The sequence below is a fragment of the Populus alba genome, chromosome 17, assembly GCF_005239225.2.
Source record: "Populus alba chromosome 17, ASM523922v2, whole genome shotgun sequence".
NCBI classification, from domain to species: Eukaryota; Viridiplantae; Streptophyta; class Magnoliopsida; order Malpighiales; family Salicaceae; genus Populus; species Populus alba.
The window spans coordinates 7,687,170-7,702,949 of NC_133300.1; the positions used below are offsets into that span (position 1 = coordinate 7,687,170).

General features: G+C 34.0%; 2 protein-coding genes across 9 annotated transcripts; one reads left to right on the forward strand and one right to left on the reverse strand.

Annotated features, from left to right (window-relative positions):
- Positions 1-950: 950 nt before the first annotated feature.
- On the reverse strand, positions 951-5,674 carry LOC118048687 (vacuolar protein sorting 38). 5 transcript variants are annotated; one of them, XM_035058469.1, is made up of 6 exons: positions 5,246-5,670; positions 4,773-4,979; positions 3,359-3,539; positions 2,515-2,612; positions 1,972-2,193; positions 951-1,284 (listed from the first exon to the last, which is right to left on the reverse strand). In XM_035058469.1, the coding sequence occupies exons 1-6, from the start codon at positions 5,438-5,440 to the stop codon at positions 1,168-1,170; spliced, it is 1,020 nt and encodes a 339-aa protein (XP_034914360.1). In that variant the 5' UTR covers positions 5,441-5,670; the 3' UTR covers positions 951-1,167. The 5 variants fall into 5 exon arrangements, with proteins under 5 accessions (XP_034914360.1, XP_034914359.1, XP_034914361.1 ...); XM_035058468.2 differs by having other exon boundaries at positions 2,515-2,663; positions 5,246-5,668; XM_035058470.2 differs by having other exon boundaries at positions 2,515-2,663; positions 4,773-5,001; positions 5,246-5,380.
- Positions 5,675-8,555: 2,881 nt separating this feature from the next.
- Positions 8,556-14,335, forward strand: LOC118048688 (uncharacterized). Of its 4 annotated transcripts, XR_012168526.1 has the most exons (13): positions 8,557-8,980; positions 9,095-9,248; positions 9,522-9,617; positions 9,787-9,863; positions 10,003-10,082; positions 10,953-11,013; positions 11,613-11,680; positions 11,917-11,998; positions 12,331-12,414; positions 12,490-12,567; positions 13,534-13,653; positions 13,911-14,204; positions 14,303-14,335. XR_012168526.1 is itself a non-coding variant. In XM_035058474.2 (12 exons), the coding sequence occupies exons 1-12, from the start codon at positions 8,813-8,815 to the stop codon at positions 14,042-14,044; spliced, it is 1,110 nt and encodes a 369-aa protein (XP_034914365.1). In that variant the 5' UTR covers positions 8,556-8,812; the 3' UTR covers positions 14,045-14,316. The 4 variants fall into 4 exon arrangements, 3 of the variants coding, with proteins under 3 accessions (XP_034914365.1, XP_034914364.1, XP_034914363.1); XM_035058474.2 differs by having other exon boundaries at positions 8,556-8,980; positions 14,003-14,316; XM_035058473.2 differs by having other exon boundaries at positions 8,556-8,980; positions 9,095-9,239; positions 13,911-14,316.
- The last annotated feature ends 1,445 nt before the right edge of the window (positions 14,336-15,780 follow it).

Genomic DNA, 15,780 nt, shown 5'->3' on the forward strand with positions numbered 1-15,780 from the left:
GAATTTTGTATCTTGCCCTCTGTCCTGTTTTGCCAACAAATTTCTAAAATGGATTACTTCGTCTTGTTTTGCCAACAAATTTTTAAAATGGATTACTGCTGGGAAAGGTTGATATTGATTATTTCACCTTCATATTTATAAATTAATATGAGTAAAATATAAAAATTTGATAAAAAAAAATATATTTTATTAAATTTATTATTTACAATATATATAATCTATATTTACATGATTTTTCTTTACAAAAATCATATAAAATATTAAAATTTTAAATATATATTTATAATTTTTTGATGTTAATCCATAAAATTAAAACTATGGATAAGAATAACCAAATCCCATTGCAACATAAGTTTATCAATGTCAAATTCATTATTTTACTGTCAAAATTAAGTCCCACGTCAATTTGACAGTATAGACCAATTTTGACTGGAATCCTGCTTCTTGACATGACATCTCTGCTTTTCTTTTGAATATTTTCTTTTACCAAAAAATATTTCGTCTTCGATTTTTTTGTCGCAAGGATGGACTATGAAAATGAGGACAGCATCCCCCATTCAAAGCTGGCTTTTACAGTTTTGGCATCAGTGGATGCCCATCCCACAACTCCAACATGAAGGCTTGTTATTCTTCAAAGCTTTGCTGGAACAGAAAAAGCAGTACTGAGAAACCACCGCTCCTAGCCAAGAAAAAGCTAATCAAGTTGTGAAACGCAATTTCTTGATCTATGATTGCTGCTCCCACCAGAAAAGGTTTGTCGTATATGCATGATACTTTACTTGATGACAAACTATACATCGGAACTCCAAAAGAGAAGAATGAAAGCTTCAGTTGTACAGACAGCAGTATTCATTCGGAACATAAATTTACTCTTTAATTGAATTCTTAGCATAAAACGACAGGTGTTTCAAAAAATAAAAAAGGAAATCCACTTCCACGTAGGAAAGTTGTTTCTTTTTTTTTTTAAGCTATAACTCAGCAAAGTGTACCAAGACTGTATGACTCCTAGAAAAAGAATCCATATTGACCATGCTTTTATCAATAAAAAGTGGTAATAGATGAAGATCTATGACACGGTGCTGCATCAAAAACTCGCACCTATGTAAGAATACAGGTATCCATTTACAAAAGAAGCACTAACTTTAAAGTCAAGATTGGGAGATCGGATCATGAGTCTAAGAATTCTGCTGACTGAATTGTCCTCGTAAGCTCCTTCAAATTAGCCAATACATGCCGTGGTCCTAAACTTCTAATACCAATGTAATTTAAAAGCTGCTCCAGATCCTACAACCAAATGGGAATTTTAACATCATTGGGAGAAGGCATATATAAAAACAGAGCTAAGAATTCAACTGGATTGTAATGTGCTATGCATCTAGAGGAACTCCTGACGAATACCACCTAACAAAAATCAAGCCAAAATAATGAATAAAAGATGAGAATATATAATAGTTTGAGAACCAAAGTCTAACATGAATTTTCTCCCTCACAAGAAACCAAAAACGAAAACAGGAAAATGAGAAAACAAAAAAAAAAAAATTGCCAGGAAGGAAAAGGGAATGACGTTCATGGAGTTCAAAGACTTGCCAAGAGAATTCCTTGAATTAAGATCAATAGAATGAAACAAAAATGAAAATAAGAACTGGCTCAACACAAACCAAGAAGTTAGTAACATCCCCCTCTTCTTCTCCAGTTGGTGCCAGCACCAATGAAGAGAAATGATCAACAGAGGATGAAAAGCATAGTGTATGTTAAGGCCAACAAGCTAGAGATACAGCAATAAGCAAGAAACCTTCATAATGATAGTCAGTTTCATGAACATGAAAGAAATTCAATCTTGGCTTTTCAAAACAGAAAATCCAAGCAGGACAGATAAAAACTGGGAATTAAAATATTTTGATTGAGTACATTATAATATTAGACATGACCTCTGAACATGGAGAAGGAGAAAGGGCAGAAATGATAATTTACCTTGTTTAAAAGGAATACAGCATATGCTGCTCGCGTGGTATCTTGACCTTCTAAAAAGAGGGGAAATTCAACAGGTTTTGTATTCGCAGTAGACAATGTACTTGACAGCAAATCAGATGACTCTACTGAAGGTGCACAATCAATAATATAGGAATTGGAACCACCCAAACGTAAAGGGTAACGCAAAGGAACTTCTAAGTACGAGGCAATAAGTGAAACAGCCTGCAAGAGAGAAAAGGAGTGTAGGAGGCAATAAGTGAAACAGCCTGCAAGGGAAACATCAGAAATAAAGCACATTTTAATTGTTGACCAGGAAACTACCAATGCAGCTATTTAAAAAATATCCCCAAAAATGCAGTTTCTTACTATAATAGTTCTCATTGCAGATATATGATCTTATCTCGCACACTTTTTAAATAGTTCTCACAGATGAAGTTGATAATGCATCAGCGCTAGAAACCTAGAAAGTTAATGACACATGATAGGTGCAACAGAATAATCCTGGCAACAAGGGTAATAGTTGAGCAAAGAGAAATAACACACATGAGCAACGTGTCCGAGGGCACTAGCAGACCTCTGAACCTCCTTCTTGTCAGTGAAAAAACTCATCTTTGTAAAGGGAGCCATCGTCAAATGCAGACCTAAAATTGTCAAGGATCCTTGATTAACGGGTTTAGAATCAACATAGTTTCCTGGTAGAGAAAAGAAAATTAATAAGCAACTAAAAAAACACTTAGACCTGCTTTCACTTCCTAAGGCAACACAATTTTAAGAGAAGTTACTATCTTTAAATTTGAAATTACCATGAATCATATGAAAGCATATACTTACACATAGCACGGCTTCAGAACTAGTGATACATATATAAATGATTTGGAAATAAAGAAAACCAGTAGATAGTTAATATTAGCTGGGTACAAAAATGATGCAAGAAAGTCTTCGTTTGTTTTTAATTAATATAGGTAAAATTACTAAAGAAGTCAAACCAAGAGTAGTGATTGGGTTGTGATTGACTTCTGAGCTATTTTTCAGACTCATCCGGACCCAGAAGATCCCAATAGCGGTTTAACGTGAACTATTTAAAGTTAAAAGTAATTCTGTTCACACACATTATTTCGGTTGGCAACCCTTAAAAACATTCCATATATTAACATCAGAAACCCTAGCTTCAAAAGCCTTGGAAACAACAACGAATAGCAGATCCAACAAGATATGTTCATGATATCTAAACAACTAAAGATTGTGAACATAATGATTCGCAAAAGGATATCTAAACAACCAAAAGAGAGAAAGTTATAAGATAGATCAACAGCCTGCTTTATCGCAGCTGTTGTTTAAAACTTAAAGTCAATGTGTTTTGTTTAGTGTCAAATCAGGGCCACATTACCTGATTTACTACTGCTTGGGAAAGATTCAAGCTCCTGCTCCTCTGAAGGTCCAACTGATATCTTAATAGGATAAAGCAATGAAACTTGTGATATCATATATTGTTGTCTCAGTCTTAGCTTCTTCTGCAACTTTGTGAGGCGAACATAACCCCTTTCTCCAGCAAGTGACCTTCTTGATTCCTTTGACATGAGTATGATCAAACATTCAATATTACCAGTATTTATAAAAAAGCCCTGACCAAAGACTAAGCCAAAAGACGAAAAAAATATATTCAACAGAGCTGGTTGCACTAAAAGGACAGATGTGAGCCCCTGGATAAATTAGGAAATGTAAAGACAACATGCAACAAACCCAAATTACTGATGATACAAAAATTGAATACAAACTAAAGTCTCCAATTAAAATAACACGGAATAAAAATGAAGACCAGAAGATGTACAGCATGCACTTCGCATGACCTAGACTGGACCCTTCAAAGTAATAGTGGAAGGAAATAATAAAATGCAAAAAGATAAGCTTCCACATGTGAGGACATTTTTGGAACATTAAATGTCCAACTCCATAGTGCCTGGAAGACAACTTTTTGGGCACCATAAAATCATCATTATCTTTTCATACAAGTTTATTGCTCATAAGTGAAACTTCCACATAATGCATCCCATTGAGGTCGAAGTGAACCTCAGAGCAATCATGTTTCTACCCATTCTCAGCGATACTTACAAGATCACACCACATAGAACACAAAGATAAACATGAAAAAACTGCTGTAGATTGACCCTCAAAGGAGGCAAGAAATAAGATATTATGAATAGGAAACAAATGTGCATAAGCAGCACGCCTCTTAATAGCATTTTCAGCGCATCAGATTTGCTAAGACTGCGTACATATGCCTGAGATATTATGCAATTACAGACTCTCGCACTCATATGGGATCTGATACTAACCCTCTCATGAAATCAAAACAATAAAAATAATAAATCAGTTGCCTATGAGGTGCACAACTGCCAAACTTGCTTATCATAATACAAAAGAAAACATTTCTACCAATTGAGAAACTAAGTTGTGACCCTTCAATATTCTCCCAAGCATCACTAGCATTTTAAATCATGACCTTAGGGATATTGCGTTGTAGCGTTAATCAGGGACCAAACACAGTTTCATTTCTATGAAAAGGTTTCATTTCTGCACTCAACAACCAAGATGAAGGCCCTTTCCTCAGTTTCTGATACACTAGAATTTCACTAAGTCCGTCCATCATCCTATTTATATGGTGCATGCATCACTCACAACATGCAACAAGCTCAAAACAATATAAACATTGACAGATAATGTGATCAATCATAAACTTTTGACTACATTTACCAAAAACACGAACAAAACTCCTAACATTATCAAATATAAATTTCAATTACCTGCAATTGCTTACTAGCTACAGAAAGCGCAGTGCCAGCAACTAATAATGATTGAACTTCCAAACTAAGCCTCTCCTCTTCTTTTGTCGAATTCTCCGCCGCAACCTTAGATTGCCCTTTAATTCTTTCTATCACCAATTTCCTAGCCTCCACCCTTTCCTTCATCTCCTCCAATTTATTCAATCTACTTAACGCCTCCTCCTTCACCTGCCCACCACATTGAGGCCCGCTAATCCGCGGGCTAATCAATAAGATTTATATATCCATTTCTCCAATTTAATTCAAAAGCATTAAAATAAGCAAACTAAATAATTAATTAACTAATTAAATGCATGCATTGATTCTTTAATTTCATGCAAGAACGCTAAAATAATCCAAGAAAAAAGTTGAAAAAAAACTATAACTAATTAATTAATCTATCTATCTATCTATCTATCTATCTATAGAGAAGACGATAAAAATCAAAGGCTTACTTGAATAAGGGAGCGAAGTTTCTGTTCAAAATTTTGCTTCTTTTGTTTAGATTCGTTGAGAGCAGAAGAGAGACTCCATAATCTTGCAAGTTCGTGCTCGTAATCTTCCCATTCGATGATTTTTTCTTTCTCCGATTCGGTTGGCTTTGATTTTGATGTGGATGGGTTTGGAGAGAGGATGCGGTCTGGTTCCATTTATAACTGAGATTGAGAAAGTAATTCTGGAAGTTAATGATAAGAGGTCATGAATTGGCATCATCGTAGTCAGAGGCGTAATTAGGGTTTGGGGATCATGAGTGCTGGTGTCTTGGACTCTTGGGTTGGGGTATATCTGATTTTCTCGCGAAAATTCGGAGGGGGGAGAAGAAGAGAGAGAGTTCTTGTTGTTTCTGATTTTTACCTTTTCCTTTTCGACTCGTTTTAAAGATGACAGGTGGAGGACCGGCGACTGGTAGTTAGAAGATGGCTTTTTTTTGGTTAAGATAATAAAGGTGTGTGGGAGTGTGGTAGCGGTTGTTTTTTAAATAGTTTTTCGTGCTAAAAATCATGTTAATAATATTTTTTTATTTTTTAAAAAATTATTTTTGATATCAGCACATCAAAACGATCTAAAAAGTACAAACCGCACTTAATTTTAACAAAAAAAAATTGAAATTTTTCAAAAACAGATTGAATTTCAATGACAAACGGGCACTAACAAGCAATTTCGTCCCTATAGTTTATCTATTGTATGGAGAAGCAAACCATGATGCTATATTATTATGCTTGTTTGTGTGTTCCAACCATGTTTTAAAAAATAATAATTTTTTTATTTTAAATTAGTTTTTTTAAATTATTTTAATATATTAATGTTTTAAATAAAAAAATTAAAAATAAATATTATCTTAAAAATACCTTGGATTTAAGATTTGAAGGGAAAATATTAAATAAAAATTAAGTTTAAGGGTGGGATCCAATTGGTTTTTAAAATCAAAAAATAAAATTGAAAATTAATAAATAATTATATTAATTATATAATGTGGGACCTGATATTGGTTTATGAAAAAAGCTTATTAGTCAGAGAAACTTTCTCAACTTTTGGTCAAACCCAGCTATATTGCTGATATTTTAATTTCTTAATTTCAAGCCCTAATAGATTAAGGTAATGCCCTATCTTTGTTAAGGCTTCCCTATATAAAACTAGAGTTTAAGAGTGTTGTGCTTCCTTATTAAAATAGAGTTAAAAATTATTATTATTATTATTATTATTATTATTATTATACTAAAAAAATAATGAATTTGCTATAGTTATAGATACACTTCACTGTTAACTAGAATTGTGAAGTTATGACTATCGTCTTGGCTGGAAAAAATTGATTGTATTTGATTTATAGATGTTTTGGTTTCTTTACATGATTTATTTGTCATTTATTGGTGTTTTTATAGATTTATTTTTTACTATAAAGTAAAATAATTAAAAATCCCTGAAATAAAAAAATTTTACATGGCTTGACAAGGATGCTCTGGTATTTTTCTTTTTAATTACATAATACAATTAAACAATTGTCATTGGAGTAAAAAAAAATAGGATGTATATAAAGGGGTATTGATGTCTTTTCCTTAAGGCTAATTTTGATCACCATAATTAACTAGGAATTACACAAATTAACATTTCCATTCACAACACATAAAACCTATAATTTCACAGCTAAGGAATTTCAACGCCCCACCAGAAATAAGAAGAAAAAATTAATTTAATTGAAAATAAACATCTTACTACTACTAATTAACCCAATTTATCAAGCACTTTGCAATAAATTCCAAGAATTTTCCTTTTCTATTGAAATTAGTGACCTTTCTCTCTCTATCCCCCAAACTCCTAACCCCTCTCTATCTCTCTGTAAATTTTCTAATTTGATTTAGTTTCTTTGGTAGGAATTACTTAGCTCACGCTTTCCATGGAATATAGATTGAGTGAAATGAAAGAGATGAAGGAGAAGAAGAAAACTTCAAGCCTTTTCTCTTGTCCAATGTCATTGGTTAGCCTTATAATTGGTGGGAAGATTTGTTTCCTTCTATTTACAACAATGCCATTTATTTCTTTTTGTTAAGGCCATGTTTGTTTCCCGGAAAGTAGTTTTCGAGAAACTATTTTCCAAACTTTTATGTGTTTGTTTGTTATTAGGAAAGTTGGTCAACGAAAAACACTTTCTGGTCAACGAAAAACATTTTCCGGTCAACGAAAAACACTTTCTAGTCAATTTCAGTCAAAGAAAAATTTGGCTTGGTTTTCAGGAAAGTGTTTTCCAGCTATGTTTGTTTTCCGGAAAGTGGTTTCTGGAAAATTACTTTCCAAACTTTCTTGTGTTTGTTTGCCATTAGAAAAGTTAGTCAATGGAAAACAATTTCCAGTAAAAGAAAAATTAGGCTTGGTTTTTAGAAAAGTGTTTTCCTGAAAAATTTGGAGGGAAAACACTTTCCAGAAGTTGTGAAAAATTTAGAAATGTTATTATTTACTGATTATATCAAATTTGATCATCGAATTTTTGATTGCTATATATATTTGTTTTGAATATTTTATTTTTCAATTTCATCTCTTAAAATTTTATTTTTATATTAACTATAGTTCTTATTTTTATAATTGTTATTTGCTTTTTTATTATCATTTATTTATTGAAATTTTTTATCTATCAAATTTGGTCCTATTTTTTAATTGTTACTTATTTTATTTGAAATAATTTATGAAATGTTGATTATTATTATTATTTTAATTTCTTCATCTTTCATTTTTTTTTTAATTTTTTAGATTTGATCTCTATTATTTTGATTATTATTTATTTTATTTGAGATAATTTATGAAATTATATATTTTTTTTTCAATTTCATTCTCATTCAACTTTTTAATTTGTAAGATTTGTTTCTCATTATTTTAATAAACTTGAGAAAAATAAAATATTAATAAGTTATTTTCCAGCTCATATTCCTCATTATTTTAATAAACTTAAAAAAAATAAAATATTAATAAGTTATTTTCCAGCTTATTTTTCATGACATAACCAAACACTGGAAAATATTTTCCAATTTATTTTCCATTACACTATTAAATATCAGAAAATACTTTCTTAAAATTTATTTTTCTCGGAATTTACTTTAAAAAAAAAACTATTTTCCAGGTCTAAATTTTTGACCGTCAATATTTGTTGTGTGCAAATTTATTTTTTATTTTGTTCAAAATTTTATGCTGATTACGTGGGGATTTTCGCTTTTAATTATAAAATATTATCTTTTAATTTATTATTTTTCAATTGAGAATTACGATATTTAATACAGGGTATGGTCTTCTTCCTTATCTGCATATCTTCGATCCTATTACATTTTATTCGGAGTTTTTGATGAACTATAATGGAGAAGCTGAGAAACACTGCCTTCACTTTCCTTCCCTCGCCAGCAAGCAAAGATTAGATTAAAAGAAAGGAAAAAAAGCGACACAAAATAAAAAACACAACCGGAAAGAAACTCAATTTCACATGACAGAGCCACCGTCTCTCTCTTTCTGATCGATTCGCCCATCAATTTAAATCAAAATCAATGGCAGGATTGTCACTGAAGTGCGGGGACTGCGGGGCTTCATTGAGGTCCGTACAAGAGGCACAAGATCACGCCGAGCTGACCTCTCACTCCAATTTCTCTGAATCCACTGAAGCCGTTCTCAATCTCGTCTGCGCCACTTGCGACAAACCCTGCCGTTCCAAAACAGTAAACAAATCCTCCATTTCTATCTCGTCGTTTTTTTGTCTTTCCATAACTGTCGTTTCTTCAATTGTGGATATATTTTTTTGTTGTAATTATTGGTTTCATTTTGTGATGAAGGAAAGCGATTTGCACACGAAGAGAACAGGTCACTCTGAGTTTACGGATAAGACCGCCGAGGCTGCAGAACCGATAACCTTAGAGGTTCCGAAGGCGACGCCAATGGATGCTAATGAGCCTGCTGCTGATGCAAGCACTAGTACAGGTACTGAAGGTACTATTGCTGTCGATGAAAACCTCTTTTAGAGCCCTTTTTCTGTCAGGGTTCTGCTATGAGATTTTATTTGCAAGCTTTGGAAATCATTTTGCCTATTGTTTTAGCACTCCCATCGCTATTTCAGTACCTGGTCTTTGAATTGCTGTTTTTTTTTTTTTGGATAGGGTGTCAGCACTTGTCAAAATCTTTTTATTTCTAAAATTTTGTTTACTTCTTGAGATTGATCATTGAAAGTTAATGTAATTAATACAGTTGCTATTTGTTCTCTAGAAATGGTTGCTCCAGAGGTTGACAAAAAAATCCTTGAGGAACTGGAAGCAATGGGTTTCCTAACAGCAAGGGCAACCAGGGCACTTCATTATTCTGGTGATGTTATCTATTGTCATATTTACATCTGCTTATCAGACGTTAGAATTCCATGTCATCGGGCATCTTTAAGGCTTATCATGTTATTTTTGGCCTCTGTGTCTTCATATTGATTATAAGCAAATCACATAGCTTTTGCAATTTTCTGAGATCTTTTCATTTCTTTCAGGAAATGCCAGTCTTGAGGCTGCGGTAAATTGGGTAGTTGAGCATGAGAATGACCCAGATATAGATGAAATGCCCATGGTGTGTTATATGTTTTTTTTCCCCTTGGCAAATGTGAATCTTACTGTTCTTTTTTTTTTCTTTGCCGATCTGAAAATAAGTTTCTTCATTTCTTTAATTCTTTGTTTTATCTGATTTACTGACCTGCTTGTCTGCTCAGGTACCTGTCAACTCCAAAGCCGAGGCTTCTAAACCTTCTTTGACCCCGGAAGAAGTGAAGCAAAAAGCACAAGAACTGAGGTATGGTGCTTTAAAATGCATATCTAAGCTTCATGGTCTTCATTTTTGTGGTTGCTAATTGGGCAGTAGTCAAAGCTTTTGTAGATAATCTGGATACTGTTTTTTGTCTGTACCTGCTGCAGCAGGTTACTGTACCTTGGCCCAGTTAAAGAATGAGTTGGGTTCAGGGTAGGCTATCAGTTTAAAACTTGTTTTTTTTTTATTGCTTGCTTTTTGTTTGACCCTGGCCTTACAATACAGTTTTTGTTTCTCATTCAACCTTTGATTTTATTGGTTAAATCTGCTTAATTTCATTAAAAAAAAAAAAAAAAGAAGCTTTTAGAAGTAGTTTGTAAGAGGGGTGACAAAAAGCACCTAGAATTTTCAGGCGCATTGGAAATCCGAAACTTTGGAAACTAATTGGAGTCTCTCAAATATAGCAAATCTGATTCTGTGTGGGTCTTGGGTTCCTAACTGGTGTTTGCTTAATTGGATCTATCTTATTTTGATAAATCAAGACGTTGATTGTTTGGAATAATGCCCTGGACACAGTTGTCCTTGGTGTTGGCTTCTATTTCAGGTGATGTAATTATGATGCCTTAATTGTCATATTTGCTTACGTTAAATTTAGTTTCCTACTCTCTCTCTCTCTCTCATCATTTATTTTCTCAACATCATGAAGGAAAGATGCATGATGTGATTGCTGAAGGTACCTTTAATTTTTTTTTTTCAAGGACTAAAATTAGCGTTGAATTTTCTGGGTGACTTTTAGGTCCACTGTGTGTATGTTTGTATGTTTATCATTCATTTATCCCATGTTTATCTTTGTTGTAAATAATTTAAACTATAATGAAACATCCAATCAACCAACATTTATCGAATTTGAAACAGGGAGCGTGCACGCAAGAAGAAAGAGGAGGAAGAGAAGATAGCAGAAAGAGAAAGGGAAAAGGTACTTCTTTATTTTCTTTATGGCTTTCTCTTGTATCAACTTGCAATCTCAAAGTTATGCATTTGTATGTGATTATTATCTATCCATTCCTTTGTAAAGCATGCCATCATCTGTCTCCATTGGCAGTGATGAATAGTGAAACTTGAGCATTATTGTTTTGCAGTTTCCTTGAACCTCATGTTGTGCCTACAGTTTCCCTAACTTGCACTGTAACTCAGTCAACTTTCGCCTTACAAACATGAAATCTTTGACACATCATTCTGATAGTTGCTAACATTTTTAGGATATGTGGTCCCAATTAGTGCATGTGTTAGATTAAAATGCTAGCAATGTGAACGGCATTTTCTATGGAGATAAGCATAGTTTGTTTATTTGCAGAGAATTTATTCTCTTCAAAGCTTTTCCTAAGGCCAAGTAATAATTATTTATATAGTCATGTGCATGTTAAAATGCTCTTGGAGTAAGGTTTTTGGGAATTCTATCTCTAAATAATATCGTAAGCCATTCCTTGTGCTGTATTATCTTTGTATCTAAACCCTTGACTTGATTGATCTATCTGCTATATTTTTGTAACGTGCTTTTGGAAATCAATTTTCCAGGAGAGGATTCGAATTGGCAAGGAGCTCCTGGAAGCAAAGCGAATTGAACAAGAAAATGAAAGAAAGCGGTTTGTATTTGCCTATTTTTGTTCCATTTCACTACACCTGCACTGTGTTTGATATGGTATTGTGTGTCTTTCTGGCATGATTCTGTAGATTCACTTGTAAATGAAATTTTTGTTTCTGTACATGGTTGCAAAGTTGCACCATTTTGAGGCTCTTTAGTAATCTTTCTTTTTTGGTTTTGTGCACCAAAAAAAGCCTCATCCTGTTTCTACAATTGAATGATTTTCTGCCCCCTCAGATTAATGGCCCTGCGGAAGGCAGAAAAAGAGGAAGAGAAGAGAGCCAGGGAAAAAATTCGTCAGAAATTGGAAGAGGACAAGGTAACCACTGTTCTATTCCATTTTTCTTTCTCTCCAAAATTTCAGTAGTAGTTAAAAGTATCTGCAAGTTTGTTCTAGTTTTCCTTGATTCGCATATGGTTTTAATGTATTAAAATTGAAATGTTTTTAAAAAGAGGAGCACATCTCTATGCATTATGGAAAGGAAAAGGGCAAGACATGCTAGATCTCATTTGGTTGATGGTATAGAGTTGTATCTTTGAAATTTCTCTTTTCTGTTCCAGTTTACCATGTCCCATTGGTTATATGAATTATATTTGGAATGATTCCATACATTGTTAGTTTATTTCTGACTGGAGTTGGGTGCTTCACAGGCAGAACGAAGAAGGAAGCTTGGACTGCCACCAGAAGATCCTGCAACTGTAAAACCTTCTGCACCTGTTGTGGAGGAGAAAAAGGTTGGATGAATAAATATGGACTTGATGTAAGTCATTCGTTATGTGTTACTAACATATTTTACGAATGTTTTGCAGAGCATGTTGCCTGTTAGGCCTGCCACAAAGCAAGAGCAAATGAGAGAATGCTTGCGATCTCTTAAGCAGAACCACAAGGTAAACACAAGTCTACTTCTGATCTTCATCATCACAGTCCAGAAACGTTAAGTATAAAAGGTTAATTGTCTTGTTTTGTTTTATTAGTGTATATATATATATGACTTGTGCTTTGCTTTATCTTTCAATTCAATTTCGTTTATCCTCCCTCCTTTGCAGTTATTCTTTTATGTTCACGAGGATTTGACCCTGGAAAGTTAAGTTAATTAGTTAAGAAATAAAATTTGACCATGAAGGAATGAGAGGTGAAAGAGGATAATAGGAAAGTACTAGATAGAGGAAAGAGGACAATGAATACTAAATTACATTTTCTACCAAATTTAGGAATTTCCTCTGACCAAAGATCTATCAAAGCTGTGTACAAGATTAGCATTATTATTTTTAAAAGCTAAAAGTTATGTACAAAGGTAGAAATCAGAGTAACTTGAGATGATTTAACCGTTAAACTTGCTGGCATTTAAATGCTTATTGTGAAATTTAATTAAGAATCATGTAGTGTCAGAAAGATAACTGAAGACTTGCTATGCTACTTGGTGAAAACTTAGGCCTTTGTAGATGCAGCTCAATCTTTCACCGGTACACATTTGTATAGACAAACAAATAAATAGATTGATGCAATGTGAATTCTAAACTGTAGATCGGATATGGGTTCCTTGGCCAAAAAAGTTGCATCCATAATTTGCATGGATAAAATATCACATCCAACAGTTTACCCATTAGCATGTACTTGTTCATTCTCATGAAAACGAAAATCTTCTCACATCTTACTGATATTGATTGCAAGATATTCTTTTATGAGAAGGCAATGCATTCAAATATAAGCGTTCATGCGTTTTTCGATTGTTCAAATTCTATATCCCCTCCAGAAATTAATCCTAATTACTGTTCCTCGTTCATGCTTTTAAAGTTGTGTAGCACCAGAAACTAGATTTTATAGCCTCACTTCATTTGGTTTTGTGAGGCTAGGATGATGATGCTAAAGTGAAGAGAGCATTCCAGACTCTCCTAACTTACGTAGGGAATGTTGCCAAAAACCCTGGTGAGGAGAAGTTCAGAAAAATAAGACTCAATAATCAAACCTTCCAGGTATGCAACTTCGTATGCTAAATTTTATTGAGGAAATATGCTTATCAATTTAATGCCAACCCCAATTGCAAATGCTGCACACCACCAGATTGATCATAGTTTGCACCTATTATCACATGTTGCATTATTGCATCATTTGATGTGATCAGTCCAACTCTCTGCATACAATCTGGCCTTCGCAACATTGAGTATGAACTCTTAGGTATTTGGCTAATTGTTTTCATGTTTCTTTATTTTCCGTCATTCTACATTTACAGGATAGAGTTGGTTCACTCGAAGGAGGCATTAGGTTTCTTGAGCTGTGTGGGTTTGAGAAAATTGAAAGCGACGAGTTCTTTTTTCTTGCTAGGGACAAGGTGGACATGGCAGTATTGAACTCAGCTGGATCTGAGCTGACCTCTGCAATAAATAATCCGTTCTTTGGAGTCCTCTAAGCTAGTAAACTGTATTATACTTTTATTTTCTGAGGAGAAATTATGCTGTTGTGGATTAAGCTCGCTGTCGCCTCGATACCATCCAGTGGCCTTCAATGAATCAGTACATCAGTTCAGGTTGATCTCTCCTTAACCTATTGGAGCTGGATGCCCTTCATACCTATTTCTCCTATGACAATTACATGTTTATTTCCATGTTTTCAAATTTCAAGCAGGTTATTCCTCCGAACAGTGTCTTATTTTGGTTCTTTGATTACTGTCTATCCCCCGAGAAAGGGCGGCTCGAGCCAGTTTCCTGCTGAAAAAGTGACCGGTAGCCAGTCATGGCATCCAAGCTCCACGCTGCTGCCCTTACTGCCGTAGTCATGAACTAGGGCCGGTCTGCAAGGCTGCGGCAAAGGTGAAAAATTGAAAACCCTGCTACATAGGGCGTTGTAGCATGCTTTTCCTTTTTTCTAAATCGTTCACCTTTCGCCTAGGACTAATTCCCCCTCTTCTCGTTGATCTCGTTCGTCTTCTGTTCGTTCGTCGTACCTCGACTTTTGGGTGCGATAAACCTAACCAACCTGCCTTTCAAGTTAAGAGGAAGTTGCTAGATTGACTTACTAAGGCTTTCAGTAAAGCTTGTCGCTAAGAGGACTTCTTTGCTAGGCAGCACTCTCCTACAGAAGCGAACTCTCTCTTGCGTTTCTGAAAATAATAGGCTGCCTTGGGAAAAGTTAGAGGATTTCTCCTTCGTGCCCTCGCTCGCCCAGCGCTAAAGCCCTTCCTTCCGTTCCTCATGAACCTACCCCACTGCAAGTCAGTCATCTTATACATCCACATATATTACCACAGGATTAAAAATACAAACTATACTCTTTCCTCCAAATCCCTTTCTTATACTTTAACTTTCACCCCCCACTTTTGTGGACAAAATAACCTATCAATATCAATGTTGGTATTATTATCTTTCATCCATGGGAAGGACTAATCAATAACGATACTAAATACATTTGGTATCAATAGTCTTCACTATCTAGACAACTAATCAATCAATACCGACATTAGTTTCACTGATATCATTAATCTTCACCTATAGAAAGAACTAATCCATGCTTATATTGATAAATTCAGTATCATTAGTCTTCACTATCTAAATGACTAATCAATCAATGTCGACATTAGTTTCACTAATGTCATTACCCTTCATCTATAGGAAGGACTAATCAAAGCCGAAACCGACACATTCGGTATCATTAGTCTCCACTACCTGGATGACTAATCAATCTATATCGACATCTGTTTCACAGGTTTCATTAGCCTTCACCTATAGGAAGGACTAATCAATATCGATACCGATATATTTGGTATCATTAGTCTCCACTACCTAGATGACTAATCAATCAACTCATCCAACCTTCCAATTCATTTCTACAATTTCTTTCTCTTTCATTCTTTATCATATTACATCACCATAAAGCAATTGAACCTAAGATACTTTATTACATTACATCACTACTGTAAACCTAAAAAAAAAAAAAGAATAAAACATAAAGGGACAACAACAACGATATATTGGTGAAAATCTTGGTTAAAATTGATAACCAAGATTGGTCTTAAGAATTAATGGGGAAAAAATTAAATATAATAATAAAAGGATTAAACAAGAAATTCAGATTTTTAGTGCAAAATTGCCAGTCAGATAATTTTA